Genomic DNA, 22329 nt, shown 5'->3' on the forward strand with positions numbered 1-22329 from the left:
GTGAACATATATTATTATGGCTTCTTCTTGATATAGAATTCTGTAAAGATTGGTCCAGCTGCTCACAATGATTGCACCATATCAAGAAATACAATTTTAACAATATCCCTGTGGGTCTGAAGGTCAGTTTGTGGTTCCAAAGAGTGGGTGGGATTTTAGACTGAATGAAGGTGAAGCTACTCACTGGCATGCTCTGAAAATGTAGTTGAAGATGGATTTCACAGTCCTCTGTCCATGCCTGTGCATGACTCACCAGTCTCATGTTGAATTGATAGATTTGTTTTCCCATTTCTTCCATTTTTAGATTTTTATGCTGTAGCTTACCCTGTCTGGGAAAACTTTGTCTAGCAAATGGTCTGAAACTAAGATTAAATTCATAAAGTCAATTTTCGGAAAAAAAAAAAGACTGCTTTGCAAATAATTGAAACGGAAATCATGATTCTTCACTTACCTAGGCATTGCTTTGCTAAGCCAAATTCAGCACTTGAAATTTGTGCTTTCATTTTTATGGTGATGTCAACCAAACACAATTGGTCAAACACGTAAGTGATTGACTTGACTTTGTTTTGAACTTCTATTAAGGTGTCAGAACTGCCAAAATAATATTCCTTACTAATAATTTATTATATGAGTCTCATCATAATTACCTGGAATAAAAGTATAAATTATGCTTTATATAAATAATTAAACTTATGTTAAGTTGATTTCTCAAAGACTATATGTATTTATGATAACAAATTATGTATTAGACAAAAACCTAATGAACTGCTTAGTTGAACACATTTTTGTGTGTCTTAATTTTTTGCAAAAGCTAAACTCTTTCCATGTTTACAAAGTAGTCTGGGATTACTAACAAAATAAACAGGAAGTTTTCTAGACAAATGTGTCGATATGCCAGTGTGGTTTAGGTCTGATTCAAGACACAACTCACTACATCTGAAAAAATGAAGGCACGTTTATTAAGTGACCAAGAGAAAATCCACAGTAGGTAGAATGGAAATAAGAATACATTACATTCTAGTTTATTTCCCATCTTTAAAAACAAGTCCAAGGAAGTTTAAACATTCTTTTCATTAAAATGCTTAAAGGAATGAAATATGAAAAACTGATGCAAGGACTCCTTCAAGTTAGGATTTGCGATACAAATATTTTCATCTTTTAACAGGGCAAGCTGATGTGTTCACATCTCAGTTTCAAGCTGCTTCTTTCCCTAGGAACATCAGTATTTTTTTTTTTTTAAAGCACATTTACAATGCTTTCCCATCACCCTTGCCGTGTTTTTGTAGCACCTATAGCCATAACTGGCACCTGGGGGCCTGCATTGCTGGCAGTTTCCCTTACATTTCTTTGGAGTCTATTCAACTGCTGTGGTTTTACTTAGAAGTCAGTGCTTTGCATATTTGATTTCCTGAGACTGTTTGAATAGTCTTTCTCAGAAAACTGTGCCAGTCTGGCTGTGAACAGCTCTTCTCCGAGGAGAGCTGACAGTAGCCTGGTCGGGTGGGTATGCGTGGACTTGGGTTCCCAGCCATGCCCTGCTATCTTCTCTCCCTGTTCCCTCTTGTCCCTACCCACAGCTTGCAAGCCCTTCAAACAGGACAAAATCTGGACTAGTCCAGTTAGAAGAAATTAAAATACTGCCAGGGAAGTTATAAGAAGCTCACATAAAAACAATTCCTATTTGTTTCAGCAGCTGATGTGGAAATGATTTTAAATGATAAACAAAACCAGACTGGAGAATTCAATTCTGTAAGGTAAAAATGTGTTGTGAAGACAGAGTCTCAAATTTTGATTATAGGTCTGGATTTTGGAAACAAAGGTCACCTTAAATTTCTTGAGTTAAGTGCATTTTCAAAGAAGATGTAGAATGCACTTAAATCAAGTGCATTTTCAAAGAAGATCATCTTGACAGGTTTTGAGATAATGGGAACAACAATGGCTTTTAAGATGCTTTAAATGGCATGCCATTTTGAGGTGCTAAGGTAAAGAGAAGCATTGTTTTATGAAGTGGCTCATATGGGTATAAATATGTTGGTGTGCTGTGCTGCTAGCGATTCCATGGTCTTCGTCAGTATACCACTAGAGAGGGAGAAAGAAAGGGGCAGAATTAGGAAGTCAGTTATCTTAAAAAAAAAATTAACTATGCTCTCATAAGCATACGTGGTATAAAACAGAGTATTTTAATTCCTGAAACAGTTTACACACTGAAACAGGATTAAACAGGGTGGGTGTCTAATTTCCCTCAGCTTTTCCAGGGCATGTTGTTGTGTCCTACAGAAGTCTGATTCTCTTTTGCAGGTGCTGAGAGAACTCACTGTGAATTTAGTTTTACTGCATAATGCTTTAAGTATATGTAAATTCTAATTAAAACACCAAAATCTATTTCCAAATTTGACTCAAAGGACACTTAGAAACATGCCATGCAAAGGAAAGAATGTTTATCCCATTAAGCCTATTTGTTTTAATAAAGTGTTATCAAGTGTCAAACTTCTTTACACTCTAGTAAGATAAACTGTATTAAAATAAATGAATGTTTTAGAAGGCATTTATTCCTAATATATAGTACTATGAAATTAGAGACATCTATTTCAATATTATACATATATATTATACAATATGTATACATGTATGTATACATACATATATGGAACATAAGTGAAGTCAAAAGTCCAATGTTTGGACTACTACCTGTGGTTGTTCAAAAAACATTACATGGCAAATGTATTGTTTGATACACTTAGATTTTACACTGGATTTTTTTTTTTAACCTGTATCTCTGACATTTATGTACATGGCATTTATAACCTGTGGCAAAAATTTGTCAACTCATACTTTATTAAATAATTGGAAAGTCACTCATTGCTGGGCAAACATATGTTATGGAGACACAAACTAACTTTTTAAGAATGCTTCAGTAAAGTATTATGTCTCTTTTCTTTAAATGGTGGAAAAATAAACTTCAACTTATTATAAAAATAGGACCCAAAATATATGCCAGTTTTTCTCAGGATCAAATAACTGTTCTGCTTCTATACAGTGGGCACCGTGTGAGCTAAGCACAGAGCAAATCAAGTGCTTTGACGCACAGAGGCACAGATAAATGTGCATACCTGGTTTTTACTCAATCTGAAAATCTGTAGTGCAGAAAATGAATCTGACTTAATAACTGGAAAGAGTCTCTGTGTAGGCGACAACAGCTCTAGCCATTTCTGACATTATAAAACAAGCCTAATTGTTTATGACCTGTGGTAGTTCAACAGAAGATAACGTGGCAATTGTAAAAACTGAAGTGTGGCAATCATTAATATCCCACTGTTGTCAGAATGGCTACATACTAGACAGAAATGGATTTTCATATTTGACCTGAGCTATTATCATGCTGGTTTCACTTTAGAATTACTTTGCCACATACTTACCGAATAAGTGATTACTTTTGAACCAAAATAGAGAGAGATCAAACAGTCCCAAGAGTAGGAGAGTGGTGGTTTGACACACACAGGGTATGCAACACTGCATCTCAACCCCAAACTCTTTAATATTATTGAAAATTACTCTGTATATGGCTCAAGGATATCACTCCTCTGTCTTCACACTGGAAAATAAAACCCTTTTTTATTCTGACCCTTCTTTGAGAAGTAGCCTGAAAGAGGTAAGTATGCCCTACTAGCAACTTCCCTCCCTTCAGAAAGTTTTTCGATACCATTGCCTGGAAGTCCACTCCAGCATCCACCAGGGCCTTGGAGATCTGAGCTGACTGCTGGAAGTGAACGTTATCTGCAGGGAAAGAAAGGAAATACAAAGTAGCTAATAGCTGTTCCAGTTTTGACACCAAAGGGTGGGAAAGGCATAAGAAGAAAGGGACTGTTTGAAGTTCTAGAACTCAGCATCCCATTTAGCCCAAGACAAGTGAGTTATGGAAAGCAACACTGTTTTATTGAAGTAAATGTAACAGTCTTGCCCCTCATGCTTTTGTTTTGTCAGTAGTGAAATTGCAAACCTGTCTGTGATACTAAAAAGTCTAATTAACTGAAACTCACCATCTGCTGTTCCATGAATAAGGAGGTACTCAACTTGTTTAAAATTTTCAGCTCGGCTCATGACTGTTGAATTCTGGAATTGGGAAAAAGAATGTCATTATTCAAAAAAGGATCTGCCATAAACTGATTTTTCACTTCAGTTTACAAAATAAAATGTTTTCAGCTGGGGCCCCCTTTGATACAAAATATAGCAAACCGATATTCAAGCAAATGCTGTCTCCATGCATGGCAGGATGCACAGCATGCCCTGTGCCTAGGAGACAGGACTGGGAAGGGAGGATGCCGAGTCTTCCCTGCACATGCAGGAAGAGGGCACCTGCCACCCAGCCTGCATGCAAAACCCCTCGAGTCCCAGATCCCAGATTGGCTGTGTCCTATGCATTAGCACAGGGCAGAGTCTCATATTAGCAATGTATGTTCCATGGGCTTCTGTTGTAGTTCAGCCAAAAAGTGTATTACCATGGCAACCATGTGTCACATGGTGCCATACATGCTACATTTCAAAGAGCCTGTACATAGCATTTGCAACTAAACATACTCTGCAATATGTCATGTAAACTTTGGTCCACATTGCTAGGCTCTGAATGAAAAGCAAATATTACCTCTTTGGGAACAGATGTTAAAAACTGGAGCAAATGTAACATACGGGAGGGGAAAGGGTAGAAAAGATCAAGAATGGCCTTAGAAAACTGGTGGGTTGTTGTCTGCCTCATTCTGTACATTGGAGGAAATGCAGCTATTGGATCAAATCATTCCCAAATCAGCCAAGAATAGGATAAAAAACTGGGAGGCCAGCTTTTTGAGACTGCTTTGTGGCCCAAGCCAGGTAGGGCTCCTAGAATGAGGGTCAGGATTCTTGGATGAAAAAGCCATTAACAGTATAGATCTAATCATCTGATTTTAATTGTAGAATATTTACAAAGTTGGGATGATGGTAGAAATGTCACAAAGACACCTGAGTGCCTCTGGGAGGGTGGAAGTCTGCTTTGATTTTTCTGTTATGGGTTGTTCTGGGCAAGGGGCAGTAGCCTCTCCATGGCTGGTCCTGCAGCATCTTGGTGAATCGAAGTCCACTCAGTGAGAGCCAAGGTTTGTGTTTTACGTATGTCTTTGTAGCTTTAGTATTTTTGCTGGGAACCCTGGTGGCCTGGCAGGGAATAATGCTAAGGTCAGAGTGTGCGTATTCTTGTCCCAGCTTTGGTATCAGTGAGCTGGGCAACTGGAGATATCCTGCTCTCGGCCTTGATTTCTATGAAATGGGAATAAGAACCGAATAGACCCCTCTACAAGGCTTCACCTTCTTCAATTTCAGGGTTCTATGTAAAACACACGAAGATATTTTGAGAGCAAGATCACAATCACATGACTTTTATTACAGTGTGTTGTTACAACTATTCTATCTTATTATTACTGTTGATCTCTTTCTGTATCTAATTTTAAATTTAATTTTATTATATGTATGTATAGGAAGAAATAAGAAACAATGTACACAGGGCTCTTTGCTATCTATGGTTTCAGGCATCCACTGGAGGTCTTGGAACGTATCCCCTGTGGATAAGGGGGGGGGACAATGGTGCCCCTCTTCCTCCCTCACAGAAATAGGAACTAGGAGACATGGCAGAGCATTTTATATATTTATTTTTGGTTAAATGTATGATGCTGATATGAGAATTCTGTTACACAGTGTTTCTGGGGCAAAAAGATGTTATGTCTACAATTTTCAGGACAGAGTCTTCCAAAATGTTTCAGTTGACTGAATGTCCCAAGGTCAACCTGCCCTAATAAGCTTAGAGTAAATGTTCTCCCACCCCTGAGTAGACTAGTTCCCATTTGTCTTAACCATATTCCACTTCTGAATGAACTTTCAGAGCAAACACTGAGGGCTCCTTAAAAGATATTCTTTTATTTTACTTTATTTTTCAAAAACATTTTATCTGGTGAGATGTCTCAGGTCGATACATCCATATGCGAATCCATCCATCCATCCCAACATCACCATTTGTCTATCTGTTCATTTTTTCCCTAGTCAATCAATATTTATTTGTTACATGCCCCACTAAACAATATGATCCATAAGAAAATAAATTTTCTATGCTGTTCGTTATTCTTAGCATCTAACATAGTGGTAAATATTTGCTAATTAAATGAGCAAAAGAAAGACCTCATTAAACACTTGTCCACTACGTTTGATCTGAGTTTTGCAGAGGCAAATGTTATCAGCTGGGGCACACAGAATAAAATAGTCTCCTTCTGAAATTTGCTGAAATATATTTTGCCCACCTTCAAGCAATACGCCATTAGTAATAACAGCTGATTTTCACTGAGCTTTTACCCTATCACTGTGTCAAGCACCAGGAAAGACTTATAAAAGCACGTTGTATCTGATTCTCACAACATCCAAGTAAAACAGGTGTACACCAACCCTGCTTTATAGATGGAGTCCTTGAGAAGTGAACGTTATCTGCAGGGAAAGATGAATATTCACCAGAAGGTGAATAACCAGGTACAATACAACAAGTGTGAAAACAAGACAAAATCTGACAGCAAAGCCCCTGGTACTTCCTGTGTTGCACTACGTCTCTACTAAAATTCCCAGCTGCTTATGATGTGGGCTTCCAGCAAAGGAAATAAAATGTTAATTAACTGTCCCAGAATTTGGAGTATGCCATAATTCACAGAACAGGTATGTTTTGGTACTCTCCCGAGACCTCATGTCTTCTTACTCTGAAATAAGAGAAAAAGAGATTTGTCTGCACAGCCCTGTGAGATTTGGGAGGTGTATTTTCTGACTGTACAAGTGTTATACAGCCTAACGTGGCAATAGAACTCTGAGTAATTTTCTGCCCTTCAGAGAGGAAAGGGTCAAAATCGATCTCCCTAAAAGACACTTCAGCAAGTGTTCAAAGCTGGAGCCAGGAAAGGCTGAGGCTTGAACGCTGACAGGGAATATTACCATCCTGAATCACAGGCGCAGGTGCCCTGATTAGAATCTTTTACGGTGATCCTTTCTGCTAGCCATGCTCTCAGCCCGTGCGACTTCCTCCCTCCTTGTTTCTCCCCAAATTAAATTTAGCTCTTTGCTCATGGAAGATAGTCAACTTTAACACCCAGACCTGACCCAAATATACAACTGTGTCACCTCATCTCACCTCCAAAAGCCTCCTGGGCCTGCCTTGCTTGGCAGCTTGAATAGCAAAAGCTGCTCCTACAACCTTCCCGAGCCATGAAGCTGAGAAATGTCATTGAAACACAGAGTAATAGTTAGGAGACATATAAATACGCAGGACAGTTAGCAAGGAATGTGATAACTACTGGAGTTTGGACCAAAACAGTTTCTGGCTGCCTTTTTTTTTTTTTTTTTCTTAAATGGAGTGAATACAGGCTGAAAGAAGACAATTTTTATAAACAAGTAAAACCCTGAGCCTAAGATAAATGTTGTGATGTACACACTGTAGCTGTGATGAACTAGACATGGTGAGAAATGCAACATACTGAGAAAAAGACGAAAACTGTGATAAAAGTGTCATGATGCAAATTGTTTTACATTAACAATATTACACTACAAAGAAAGAAAGACAAATAGTTTAATGCAGCAAGAGAAAAATAAAACAAAAGCTTTCCCAGCAACTGGAAGATAAGTGTGCCATTGCAAATGCACACGTGCCCTGCTCACTGGGAGAAGGTTCCGGAGGGACCTCTCTGTGAGAGGAGACAGGCAGCCGGGAGGCACACCCCACTTTAAGGCTATCAAACTGCACAGAACGTTTTATTCCTCTAGAAAAACGCAGCTGTGTCACCTTGCCTCTAGAACCACTGATCCTTCCCTACTAGACTGCGCTTCCTGGCTTCACAAGTACGACTCTTTGCCATCCACTGTACGGCATACTTTAAGCTATAAAGGTAACATGCAAAGCTAGTGAAAGAAATGCACACATTGATTTAAGGTACGATTAATGATTGTAAAAAATTTAATTATGCTATTTTCACCCACCAAGATAGGATAATCCCCCTTTGCCTATCCATGGAAACAGAAATAAAAAAGGAAATGGATGACTAAGTTAGAAGCTGAATAGTCTATCACCAACTACTAAAAAGGAAACTCAGAGTGATAAATGGGCAAGGATGCAATGGTGGTGCAGTTGGCACTCTCCTGAGGCTAGAAACTTCCGGAGAGCCCCGCTGCCAGCAACAGTCTGGCAAAGAGAAGTGGGAAGGATTGGTCCAGTGGCAGTGCCGATTCCACAGCCTCCCTGTGAGGAGCTTTTCCTTCAATCCTCAAGAAGAACCATCTGTAACTGCTCGTTGGATCATGCTGGTTCCTCAGTTACCTTCCAACAAATAAATCTTTGTATTTTTTAAATAAAAGAGAGAGCTGATAAGAGTAGGGTAGTACGATGAGAAACAGAAGGTGTAACAATTTTGAAGCTACCCCTTGCGCCACCTAGGAACCAGATGGACCAGTTGCTTCCTAAAGATAATAACATGGCAGCCTCCGTGTTTTGCTTCATAGCAGGCACAGGTGTCTCATTTAATCATTTCAGTAACCCTGGGGGGCGGATCCGATTGTCCCATTATCCAGATGAGGAGACTGAGGTTCAGAGATTAAGGAGCCTCCTCAAGCTCACGGTGATGGTAAATGATGGAAATCGAATTTGAATACATGTCTGTCGAACTCCAAAGCAAATGTCCCCTACTATCACATTCTACTGTCACTTGCCATCACCGCCAAATATTCATCACCATCTCCAGGCTCTTACAGAAAAAGTGAGTAGTCAGTGGGTCTAACAGACTAAAACTCAGCACCTCCATAAGATACCACCTCGGGTTTACCGGCTTGCTCTATGAATTCTCCTACTTGCAACCAGAGCTGCATAAATAATATTAAATCATGCCATTTCAGGAAACATTATTAGTGCCACAACAGAGGCCACAGAAAATGTTTCAGAATAAAATGAATTCAAAACACTCTATCAGATGTTTTACTTGTTTATATCTATCAAACAACTGTCCCCATGAGATGCCAAGGAAAGAGCTCCCGTCAACCCCAGACAGGGGGCTCTACCTCAGGCCTCACCAAGCAACACTGGCTTCTTTAAAGATCACACAGCAGTCAACATTTTATCAGCACTCAACAAACAAGTTAAGGTTTGGCTTAAATCTGAAGGTCTCTCTCCCTTTGGCATATTCTGGGATAATAGAACAAATGTCAAATCAGTACAAGATGGCATATTTACAAAATTGCACCCTGTTTTGCATAACCTAACGATGCAGCAGTTCTTAAGGATTGAACATTTCAAATCTGCTAGCAGAAGACTGCCAAATCTATGACTGTTTCATACACTTGCCAAAAGCCTATCAAATTTTGAGCAAAATGCAAAATAAATCTCCTCTACAAGTTAAATCAGTCCCTTCTGTGTGTTCCAGGCTGCCCTCTTCTCTTGGCAACAAGGCCCAGGACTTGGGCCCCATTTCTCTTGCCCTTGGTCTCGTACTTTTGTGTGTATTCATAATCCACTCCCTCCCCAGGCTTATGTCCTGCCTTACTGGCTGCCACTTGGCCTGCTCTTCCCACAGCCCTTCTCCTGTTATCCCCCAGTTTATGGGGCCCGCTTCACGCATCCTGAGAAAACCACTCTCCCTGCTACCCAGTTGTCTCCTGTGCTGATCGGCCTCTTCCCCTCTGCGTCACCTGTGGAGAGCACCTGTGCTTTTCCTCTCCTCTTCCCAAACCTCCCCCTAATGATGCAGTTGAGTGCCCTCTCCTTTTCCTAACCCTCAATGTCTGTATGTTACATAACATTGTTGTGCCTCAGTTTCTGTGTCAGTAAAATGGAGAGAAAATACTTCTCGGAGAGGATTTGGGGCAGAATTAAACCTGATAACCTATGTGAACAGCTTAGAATAATGTCTGGCCACAGAGGCACCAAGTAAATGGATGAAAATGTGAATGAAATAATGAAACGGGATCCCCTCGGGTTGAGAGAAGTGGGAGGAAGTGGAGACCTTCACTTCTTGGACATTCCTCGTCCCTTCTCGACATGCTCCCAGGTTATAGCATTTCCGGGGCTTTGCTCTCACAATTTGAAAACCATTGGTCTTTTTAAAACATACTGGCTGCCGTGTCTTATTCAGGTCCATCTTTCATTACCCATCCTCTTTTATTTCTCTCCAAAAATCCTGCGTTTTTGTACTGACATGGAACAAACTTCTGAACAAGTAGAACTCTAGGCACCCGGAATGAGTGAATGGAAGTGTGCCCGATGCTAATATTTTTTACAGATTTGACAAAAGGCCTACGATTGGACATAGGAGAGGCCACCCAATCAGCCAGGAGCCCACTCCCCACAATGTGGCTACAGTCGTCTGCTTATTGCTACTGCTTGTAAGGGTTGTTGCCTCAGATGTCTCATTTCTTTGCTCAAATCTGTCACCATTTGTCCACTGGTAACTGAAACAGCAGAAAAGATTCCATAGAGCCACACTACTCATTAACTCAGATTTGTCACCTTTCCACTTTGGCGGCCCATTCAGAACTTCTGGGACCAGCTCCTTGGGATTTTAGGGAGGTGAACATCTTTCCTCTTAGAGTTCCTGATATCCCTTAAAAGTGCTCTCCTGATTTGCTGCTTGCCAATAGGCCGGTGATTATCTTCACACAGAGTCATATGGAGTCACTGCTGTGACACTGCATTTAATCCCAGGGCCCCCAATCTGTACGGTAGTTTTGAAGGAAGAAGAAAGGGTGCTCCCTCAGGTTGGCTGCAGCCCTGCAGGTGCACACCTTAGAATGTGGAGTGCAGACCAGCTTCCAGCAGGGTGTGAGCTAAACCACTGCCCACGGTGTCCCTGCCTCTTCCATTCATGGCACAAATGGTTCCTCTAATGGGAAGCAGGACTTTACTGCACAAGGTGTGCTTCTCTTGATGATGTGGGTTTCTCTACATTCTTTCAAACCCAGGCCATCAACCATCTAATAAATTCTTTTCTCATTTGAGTTTTATTACAAATTGTATTCTCCTCTAGAGGCTATAATTCTGGCTACTGTTGTATCAATTAATTCTTTAGCTCAAAAACGTGGGGAAAAAAAATCAAGGCACTTTGGGTGCTCCTAATGTACTGAAAAGAGTCACTGATTCAGACTACGTAAATGTAAATCATTTTTAAAATATTTCTTTCTGACCCACCGAAATGCACAGGGTGGTGAAAGCCTCTGAGAAATTGTCTTCTTTGTCTTTTCAAAAAGGATGGGAGGGAGAGCAAAAGGGAGGGAGGAAGAGACTGAGAGAGGAAAAACAACCTGGGAAAGAGAAGTAAAAAGATGGGGTCCAGAGGGGCAGCTGGGGCCTTGGAGGAAAAATAGAATCTTTGAATGTATTCTTGCCAGAGACAAAAGCACAGGCTCATTTAAAAAACAAAGGAGGGCAGCTTTATTCTAAAGCCTGCTGTGCACCAAAAATAGGCACTTAGATTCAGTTCTCCACACAGATTCAGTTCTCCACATTTCGGAGGAAGCAACTCACCAAGGTGGAGATAATTCAGTAAAATGCCTTCGCCTCACTTTTATCCTGCCCACCTTAACTAGCACCCTCCCAAACAATTCCTCTGAGTAACACATTGGGAACCTTTAGCTCCCCGGTACTGGCAGTTTTAATGTGTCCATTGCCAGCAATGAATTTCGTGCCAAGAAAACCCGACTCCTGGCGTGGAAGGATTAAACAGTCCTCGGGTGCCATCTGTGCAGTGAAGTGAAAGAGTGACTTTGTGCACCCAGTGTGCCTGTGTTGCCATTGGCAGTAGGAAGTGACTTCTATTTACATGACTACCTCATGCAGCGAACACCTAAGGGGAGAGATGAAAGTGGCCACCTTAGTGGTGGGGCCGAGTCGGAGAAGAGGGGATCTGTGTGGGAAAGCAGAGATGATGAGACAGTCTGGGCGAAGACACAGGTTGAAATGACAGATTAGAATGAATTACCCTATAGGATTATGGAGGGAGTGCTAGTTAAGAAGAACTATCCTGTTGGCTTCTTTGAGGAAGCAGATATCAGGGTTTAGACTTGACCCTGTGCTTCAGAGAAAGTTCAAAAGACTTTTTAGAACAGGCTTCCTTTTGACTCATCATCCACCATATTCCAGAGTCAGGGATTAGAATATCTGAGAAACCCCCTTGACAATCAAATGTAAGTGTTCTGTTGGGTTATTAATAAGAACATGCAAGCTGTAAAATGAGAGCAACTCCTATAACGTTTCCCTTCAGAAAGTTTTGAAGTTAAATTAAGAAAGGTTTGGGGTCTATACCTCATACAAGGAAATCCAAGGAATAGAATGTTGAGGAAAGCCTTGCCTAGGCAAGAGTACTGCAGAGGGGAAAGTCCAATGCAAGATAACTATTAGTTCAAGATAGAATAAAATGAGGAACAAGAGACACACAGGGATAATATGGGTGTGAACACGGGATGCTACTGCAGAGGGAGGGCTGGGCAGGTTTCCTCACAGGTAGAGTTGGAGGGGAAATGACACTCCAGGCAACAGAGGACAAAGACACAACGTGGAAGGCTATAGAACATTCCAGACAAACGTCCATTGTCAGATGGGAGCTGAATACCTGGCTAATGAGCGAGGACAGGACCTAACTGAGCACACAGGGAAGGACGGTGCAAGTGTGGTGGATGGAGGCTCAGCTCCTAGCTCCGTGCACAACAGACGGGACTGTGGGAAGACAAGCTACAGGGAGACAAATTGGGCTATTGTTAGAAAAGGAGATGGGTCGTGTGCAGTGGCAATGCAGTTATGAAAAGAACAAGGGTGTTTACAGCAGCTATGGGACTTGGAGGAGAAAGTGGGGAGACTCAACCTATCAGTAGGGACTGTCAGCAACCTGATCGTGGGACTGTTTTGTAGAGGAAGATGACTGTGCCTGCCTTCACCTATTGTTACTCTTCTAGCTTGACTGAAAAACAGAACTGAAAACACACTTGCAGGCACTAAGGCAAACACCTTACCACCACCAGGCTACACACGCACGCGTGCGTGCGCACACACACACACACACCCCTACCCCTTGCTGATTAAGTAAAAAGTAACAGGTAAAACTAGAAACTTAAGAGTTTTACTGTGTTTTGATCAGAAGGCTTCAGAATCCATAGTAATAATGATGACATCTTACAAAAATGTGCAAATCTTGCTTAGACCAATGTATTAACAGGACATCATGACACAGATGAAAAGAAATTATGTTCTGAAATTATTCTTGCTATTTTTTCTTTCTTGTTAATTCGCCATCCTGGGAAAAATTTTGAAAAATCCTTTGGAGAATGTAAACGTCAAAGATGATTTACCTTGTCAGCTGTAAGTTGCAGGTTTTTTGTTTGTTTGCTTGTTTGTTTAACTACCATGACGAATAGAAATCAGGAAAGTTTGGGAAGGATCAAAGTGCTAAAATAGTCCCAGTACTTATGCCAGCATTGATGGCTGCATCACTGTGGCACCAAAGAGAATACTCTGGCTTTGCCATGGCCCCCATACTAGCACGTGGGGGCTGTCAATGATAGTTGCACCCACACCCTATTTTAAATACTATAGCCCATCTGGAGCAACCTGCCCACTGGTTCTCCCATCAGGCAACCAGCCTGCTGGATGCTGTTCAGTAATTTGAGTTCAAGGCTTTTCAGGGAACTGCCCAACTATACCTCCCCTTACCTACTTTACTCAAATCTCACACGAAAAAACTCTGCAAATTTGGCTATAGGTAAGAAAATCACAGGCTTGTATATAAATCTTACTTATGATAATATCATAAGAAATTTGAATATATAGCTAAAGGTTGACAGAGTCTTCTGGGCTCTAAAAGAATATGTTGAATTTGACGTTTTCTAAATCGAAATTTTTATAATTAAAGTAATTATCTGATGTTGCTTTGTATTTCCAAATGAATGCATATTGTGACCTATATAGCATACGATAAAGACTGTAATTATGCAGAATATAGTAGGGGAAGCTATTGGAGTATCTCTAAACCACCTGTGTTATTTCTTTTTAACAAGAATTTTGTTGGAAATAAAAAAATATATTTTCTTGAATAGATACACTTAAACAGGTTCTTAATCCATTTATAAATAGGTTATAAAATGGGTATAGTTCCTCATCTCTTACCCTGTAATGGCCAAGGTTGTCTTCTGGCGTTGGGAGACCCATGTAACGTTCTGTATACACTGAATCTGTGAAGGAAAAAAGAAAAAAGCCTAATTCATACAATTATCAACTTTTCCTCCTTTTGTTGGGCTACTTTGGAAGTTTTCGTATGTTTTAACTTGTGTATAGAAATATACTGTTACCCTCAGAAGTATCTCTTACAGATCATTTTTATTTGGTTTGCTAATGTAGCCAGAGATGCTGATTCCCAGAATCCTACTCAGACTTATACCTTTCCATACTCAAGCCATTCCCACTTAGCCCTTATGATGAAGGCAAAGGAACAGCAACTAGATGATCTAAAATGCAGCCAATAATCCGCCTGCAGAAAAGTCAAACATGAAGTGCTAAGAGGTAAGGAGTCTTTACATTATTGCGTGACCTACTCAAAAAATTTTAATTAGGAAGTCACCTAATGCCTCAATTGTCTTAATTTTTTTTGGGGGGGGGGGCGGGTCGTGACAGAGGTGTATGCCGTAGTTTATAATAATCTATTCCCTTTCAGAAAGCCCTAATAATGTTCACTTACATGTACTAGTTGCTTACTTAAGTCATAGTTTATTGTTTTGGCAGGTTGGGATTCACTATAATGAAAAGAAAGAATTCAGTTATCATTTATTTGCTGTATGTCCCCATATTGGCTCAGCTACTCCATCATAATGCAAGTTAGACATTTGTTTTCTCTCACTTTGCAGAGAGGCTTCACTTTTTGTGTTATAACAGTTGAGCACTGTGGAACAGATTACATTAATATCGGTCTGTTGAAATGACATAAGCTCTTTTATCTATAAATATGGTAGAAAAAAACAAGTTGCATAATTGGTTTGGTTATTTTAGATAGTTAAACATATTTTTACCCAATTAAAAAAATTAAATCAGACATTGTATATATATGCCCTAGATTATCAGTGAGAAAATTTATGGTGGCCAAATTCCAATATAACTTAAGAATTCTGACATAACTGTTTTGAAAGATGCCCCCTTAAGTGATCGGATTACAATAAATAAGTATAAGAATATTACATTGCCATTGTCCTCTATGGGTGAATGGTTTGAATTTTGCTCATATTGTACAAGTGTTTCAACATTGATTTCATTAATTCTATAAACAAATATATTGTCTAAATTCAACATCCTAATGCTTTTTGAATGACTAGCGTGAAAAATTTGAAACTACACTGAGGAATGTTATTCCACGTGTATTCTTTATGCTATTTCTATGACAATCAAAATATTTTCCTCCAAAAGGAGTAAGAGTGATATTTTATTCTTTTGATTAAAATGAATATGTACTATATATAATTTTATATATTTAGAGGATACTAATATAAAAATGTAATATTTAAAGAACGCTTAAAAATGTAAGACAAAATATATGATCTTCACAATATGCTCATACTTTTTAAACTTAAATATTATTATAATAATTTAGGTGGTTTATCAAAAATAAACATTTGATGGGGGAGGGGAAATGGTGATTAAAAGCAAAGGAAATTTTTCCCCAAGTATCTGCAGACTTCCATTTTGGTTGTCTTAGAACACAATGCCCCTTTCTTATTTATGCTAACTAGGTTTTACATGGATAAGAAGATCTAAAATTTTTAAAATAACATTTTTTAAAAATTATGCACCAATTATAAAATACAGTTGTAAACTTTCAGAAATATGCCTTGAATTATCATTGTGTCCCTTTTTCCTATCTTTGAGTGAAATTGTTCAAATTTACACATGTATAGGAACTGTAGGAAACTCCAGTGTATAGATTGATCAATGTACACATTTAATGAAGTTCTCTTATCATTATGCATATATTTTTATATTTTAAACTCGTAATGATTGTTTCTATTATTTTATTGACCACCAGAGGTCTCCAAAAACAAGCCGTCCAACAAAATAAATAATAAACAGAAAAATATATGAAAACAAATCCATTGTGTATAGAGCAGATTGTAACTCTGTCCTATCATTTTTTTTTCCTAACAGATAACAATGAATTTTTTTAGATTGGCCTCTCTTGATTGGGAGACACTTTCAAAGAGGGTTTGGCACAGGATTGGTACTACCATCCATCATGCTATAGAATACTTCAGGTGCTTATTCACCACCACTGATTCTATTCTTACACGACACAGAGGACTTGAGAGGGGACAGAAGAGGTGCAGGAAAATCATTCATCTCCTTTCCACTTCTGACTCTTCTCTCCTACCTCTCCATCCACTGCTCACTCCTTCCCCCTTCAGGATTGTAGTTTGGGAGGTGTACGATGCCTTATATTCTCTCAACAGTGAATAGCATATTCTAGAATAGCTTCACCTCCTCATAGTGAGAGAAAAAAAAAAAACCCTCGCAATTCCACTGTCCCTACTCTCCTCTTTCCACCCAAAGCCCTACTTATATCTGACATTTAACTAAAGGGAAAGAAATATGCATTTCTTATATTCTGCTAATATGGGAAGCCTCCAAATCAAAGTAAAGATAAGGAAGGATGTATCTGCAGAAATGTGGCATTGAGGCTGTTTTGAAATTTGGAAAACAGAATTTGTTGATAAGAAACTAAACATGTGATAAAATATAACACTGCCTAGCCTTGCACAACAGCAGAATAAATGAGATCGTCTTATTATAGGTATCCAAAAAGAACCTCTGAGATGAATCAGCCTATTATTCACTGTAGAAACACTGACACTCAGAAAGGAATGGTTTTGTTACTAGCATTTTTAAGGTCAACAGTCGGCATCACTTCGTACCTGACAACAATTACATACCATAGTATTCCCACCGGGACACAGGCGCCACAGCTATTCCACACTTGAACACACCACTTCCCGATCCCAGGACCATTGAGGTTACGTACCCTCCATATGACTAAGGAATGGAAACAGTTATTTTTATGGAGGTAAAAGAAAAGGACATATGGTAAGCGAGTCGCAGTTTCCACATTTCTCACATCTTTATATACTGTGCCTCTTTAGAGATAGAAAGCATGGTATAGGAGGCTTAAATTGGCCTTAATTGGACAGTATCTGAAGACTACACTTTCAGAGGCCCGATCCCTTTTCTCAGTAAAATGTAAGGGGGAAAACGTGGAAAACTTGCTGACCCTAGTGACTGGGTAGAACTAATTAAAGAAAAAAACTGAAAACAATAAACACAAAAAACCTTTTCGACTGACTCATGAAAACAAGTCTCTCCCCGGCCCTTTCTTCCTTCTTTCCCTCCCTCTTTCCTTCCTCCACTCTTTCTCTCCTTTCCTCCCCAACCTCCCTTATCATAATAAACAAAGGTTTAAGCTTGGCTCAGTGGAGACCATAGAGGGTTATTACCCAGAGAACTAAGAGTTGATAGACATGATTTTCACCTCCAGATATGTACATACAGAACGTAAATTAACCCGCTCTGTGTTCTAGTCACAAAGGGATGCATTCAGATTCATCAGGCAAACTACTCACCCAGCCCCAAATTGCAATTCGTTTGTTGTCCACAAATCCCATATTTGAAAATTGCCTAAAACACATTGAAGTCCATAAATCAGTATTGCACTGTGTATAGAAAACTAAGATACACATACTGCACAAATGTGAGACCCAGCCTTTTGTTCTTTATTTCATTGTTGGAAACTGACATGAATTACTGCCAGCAGTCAAATAAACACCTGAAATAAATATCTATCATTTTAACTTAAGATCTAGATGAAAAAGGTTTACTTTTGTCCATAATAATTGTGTGTGTGCGTGTGTGTGTGTGTGTGTGTGTGTGTGTGTGTATACGATTCACAGAAAACAAATGCTGGCAGTTTTTTTCACAGCTTTATATAAAAATTTGCAGCCCAGATGCACTTTTCTTTACATAATTGAATTCAAATCTCTCCAGATGTTTTTCAGTTTCAGAGAGTTTGCCCCTGCAATGGTAAAAGATAAGGGTATAAAGAATATCTGAGTAGGGCTTAGAAATGTCTCTGGGCCCCCTACCTGCGAACTTACACACTACTCTCTAAATAAATCCCTTCTTATGTTGAGTGTTGATTAGTTAGCTCAGCATCACTAAATATAAAGCAATTTTTTCTTGGTGGATTAAGAAGTCTTTTTTGCCACTAAACTGTGTTTAGATTGGAATCCTGGTATAGAAATGAGAAAAATATTTTATGTACTTATTTCTTAGCCTTACATCAAAAGGAAATATTTTTTATTAAAAAAAAAAAATCTAGTAAACGAGACCCTTTGTGGGGGATTAGGGAGCTGTTGTGTTGACCTACATGTGACTTTGAGAGTCTTTGTGTTTTTGATCGATGATATAGGCCTAGGCAGTTCTGAGTTAAAAGTACTAGAAAAAATTAAAAATACAGTAGTTTTCAACTCATTATCTTTTCCATGTAAACTTTTTAAAATGGAAGAATGCACACAAACAGAAATGTGCCTACAATTATTAGTATACAACAAAACAACAACAGTACAACTTCCACAAAGTGAACATATCCTTGAAACAACAATCTGTATGTACCATCATGATCCTCCAGGCCATTTGCCTCTTTGCAAAGGGACAAAACAAAATGTTTACATTTATTGGATTCCATAAAAATCTCACCCAAATTTATGCCTGGTTTTGATCCTTATGTAAAACACAGAAGATGTACACTTTGGTGTCCGGCTTCTTTCATTCAATAGCATGTTTGTAAGATTCACCCAGTTGCTGTGCCTAGTTCTTTTTAGGCTTGAAAGAGTGTTCTGTTGTATAATTGCACTACATCTCATTACTTTTTAAATCAGGTTTGTATATTGTGGGTACTCAATTCTGTAATTTTTAGGGCTTTCTTTGGTCAGATTTGGGAGGTCTTGGAAACTATGCCCTTTCTCACAGAGGACAAGTCTGGATAGCGAAAAAATTTTATTTTATTTTATTTTATTTTATTTCAGTTTATTGCTAGGAAAAATTTATTTTTAAAATATCAAATCTTCACTCTTGAATAAATTTATCCTCTGTCTAATCTAAATCTCTATCTTTTCATTGTTAAGGAAAATAGCTTAATAATTTACTTTGGTATAGGAGAATTTCATCTACTCAAGGACAATTAACAAATTGTCTCCTCTTTAGATATCTCTCTCTCCCTCTATCTTTTCTTTTTTTTGTATTTCTTTCTACTTAATAATTCACTGATCTTTCTGCTTTTTCTCACCTATGGCTTCACAACATTATTTTAAACCACCCCACCATCCCCACTATCATGGTTCTCCAGACATCTGTGAAGTTGGTTATAGAAACTCAAAGTTAAATTTCCCACCTACTAATTGAAATTAATAGAATGTAAGCTTCAGAATGAGACTGGATTCTAATTCTGATTCACCTTAGCAAATTACCTAACCTAAGAGCCTACATTTCCGTACCTGAAATATGGAGTAAGAACACCCATATCATAGGATTTCAACAATACTTTTAGGTAAAACACTTCCCCCACTACATGCCCATCATAGGGTAACCTTTATTCACAATTAAAATCTCTCTTAAGCCAGAACACATCTCATCTACGTAAGTCCCGTAAGTAGAGGGCCCTTATGAGATGTGATTCATACTTGACGAAGCCCTTATAAGTGAGACCATTTTCCCAAAATAGAAGAGTCATCCCCATCCGGGTTGTAGGAGGAGTCACTGGAAGGACCACATAGCTGTCACCCACTACAATGTAAATGTGCACTGAACTCCCCTGCTTATCCTTGATGATAAGGGATGGGCTTGCTTGTTTTATCAGATGTTTATTCAGAGTACATTTATCCCTCAGTTTGTCCATTTTTTTTTTTGATGAATTTCATGTCTCTGTTCTTAGGAGATTGTAACACATACGCTAACTTTCTTTATAGAGTCAAATACACAGAGGAATTTAGGAAATGCACTTTTTTGAACTTCATATAAATCTATAACGTCATATATTTTTATCTAAATATAAGATTTGCTCTAAAAACCTACCACAAATATGTGAGATTACAAATTCATCCCAGGACACTCTATATTCTTTTTTATACTTTATGACTTTAAAATATAAATTGAGAGGGGGGAAAAAATCAGATGACCTTTGAAGTCATCTTCTAGTCACTCACCTGGCTGCTTCAATTTGATCTTCAACTTCAAATGTTCCCAGTCTTCTGTTGATTGCGTGCATGATCTTATCTCCTTGGTAACCACTTCCTCTGCCGTCAAAGCTAGCTACTATAACGTTTTCTGTGCTTGCAAGGTAAGTAGCCCAGTTGAGCCTGAAGATAGCGTCTGCTTTTTGACTGCAGGGGCCTGCATATCTATGAAGAAAATCCCAAACTGTTAGCTTTTATGGTTTTCTTGAATCAAATGAAGAGAAGAGTGCTTGCATTTTTCTTCCCTGAGGACAAGAAGTGTGCATCTTTCCTGATCGTGAGCCTGAAATTGTGCCAGCCACTGCTGTGTACAGAGATGGGTCCTTAATACAACCACAGTGGCTGGCTGTTTTCTTCAAAGATGTGCATGAGTTTTATCTTTGAAAATTTGCTATCAGACAGAGACTTCACAGACCAACAGTATTATGTAATCTTGGAAATTTAAGAAATAATTTTTCTAGTAGTTGGGATAGGGTAGTTGTGTTGTGAAAAAATAATGACAATGACAATAAATGCAGCTTTGAATGTATCTTTCCTTCCCTGCTTGCAAACACTCTGGACTACAAGTTTATTTCCCAGGTTGTAACCCTTTTAAGGACTTTACTGCGTCACGGGCTTTGTATGCCCCACAGGACCTAGTACAGTGTTGCTTACACTGAGACTCCATAAGTCGCTGGGGAATGGACCAAAGTATGAATGAACCTATTGCTTAAAACATCAAAGGTGAAAGAAATAGATTGCATTGGAAAATAGATAGGTTGTTTGGCATTCTACTTACTAACAAGTTTAACTGCCTTGTATCTGCAATATTCACAGTTTACACTCTATACATAGCTGTGTGTGCAATCTCCATCAAGCCCTTTCATTTCTGTTTGTTATTGAAGAAAAGCACCTTATAGCTCATTGCATTTCATTTTTTTTCATTGCATTTCATTTAAATATGTTGCCTCTGTACGATCCATAGGACTTTTTGGCATAGACCTTCTCCAATAACTAGTCCCTCCCCAGCCTCTCTCTCTGGTTCATCAGCTCATTGTCCCCCACATAATTGGATAAGTCCTGATTGCATGCCTTTGTTAATGTTTTCCTCTTTCTTCTTAGGGCAGTCAAAAGAACTTTAGTTCTAAAGAAACTATTATATTATTTTAATTTTAAACTAAATACTGTAACATTCCAACTGAAGCAGGAGAATGGGTTCATGCATTTTAGGTGCACGTAAATATTTTTTAACAACATGTGAAATGCCTTTGGCCTTTCAATGATATTTAATGTGCTAGATTAAAAACTTGTCTTAACATTAGGTATGTATTAAGTGACCTAACTCCAAGATTAAACAAGATTTTTGACAAATAGAAAACAAAGATTTAGACATTAAAAAAGAGAGAGAGAAATTACTAAACAGGTGTTCAATTTACCTTTTCTTTTTTTAACCTATCCTAACGAAGGAGGGAGAATATAATTCATACTTACTGGGTTGATTGCACTAATGTACACAGCTATGATTTAACAATAAAAAAAAAAATACTTACTGGGGAGTCAAAGAAGATAAAAATACCACTCTTTTCTAAAGCGTGATTTTTTAGTATTAGAGCTAAAGCCTGAAACAAATTAGTGTCACTAATGAATTTGACTGTATTAAGTCAAAATTAGGCTTAATGAAATCAAATATCACATCTAGAAGTTTAAAATATCTGTCTTTCCCGTTCTTTGTGATTTTTGTTTAGTTTTCATGGAACTTTGAATATAATGGAACAAAATTGTGTCTGATACTAATGTCTGGGCCCATTCTCCTCTCCTTTTCTTTTTGCTGGTAATAACAGAAAAATTATGTTCCTGAGGTTCAGTTTCTCTTCCATGTAATGGGCCAGTAGAAGTCACCATATGGGCTTGTTGTGTGAAAAAAATAAGGCAAATTATGCTAAGCACCTGGCACATGGCAGGCACCCAGCATGTCAGTTACTTTGTTTTGTTTTAATAAAGGAAATG

The 22329-nt window shown here is 38.6% G+C and overlaps 1 protein-coding gene across 1 annotated transcript in view; it reads right to left on the reverse strand.

The window, feature by feature from the left end:
• Positions 1 to 935: 935 nt before the first annotated feature.
• DPP4 (dipeptidyl peptidase 4) overlaps positions 936 to 22329 on the reverse strand; it is a 90971-nt gene continuing 69577 nt past the window's right edge. Inside the window, exons 20-26 of the mRNA XM_053596760.1 lie at positions 20314 to 20508; positions 17677 to 17731; positions 16993 to 17092; positions 14189 to 14253; positions 4038 to 4110; positions 3701 to 3774; positions 936 to 2079 (exon numbers count right to left, since the gene is read on the reverse strand). Coding sequence (XP_053452735.1) covers positions 1978 to 2079; positions 3701 to 3774; positions 4038 to 4110; positions 14189 to 14253; positions 16993 to 17092; positions 17677 to 17731; positions 20314 to 20508 — 664 coding nt within the window. The 3' untranslated portion in view covers positions 936 to 1977. The remainder of the gene's footprint in view (positions 2080 to 3700; positions 3775 to 4037; positions 4111 to 14188; positions 14254 to 16992; positions 17093 to 17676; positions 17732 to 20313; positions 20509 to 22329) is intronic.

This window comes from Nycticebus coucang, chromosome 7 (assembly GCF_027406575.1).
Source record: "Nycticebus coucang isolate mNycCou1 chromosome 7, mNycCou1.pri, whole genome shotgun sequence".
Lineage (NCBI taxonomy): Eukaryota > Metazoa > Chordata > Mammalia > Primates > Lorisidae > Nycticebus > Nycticebus coucang.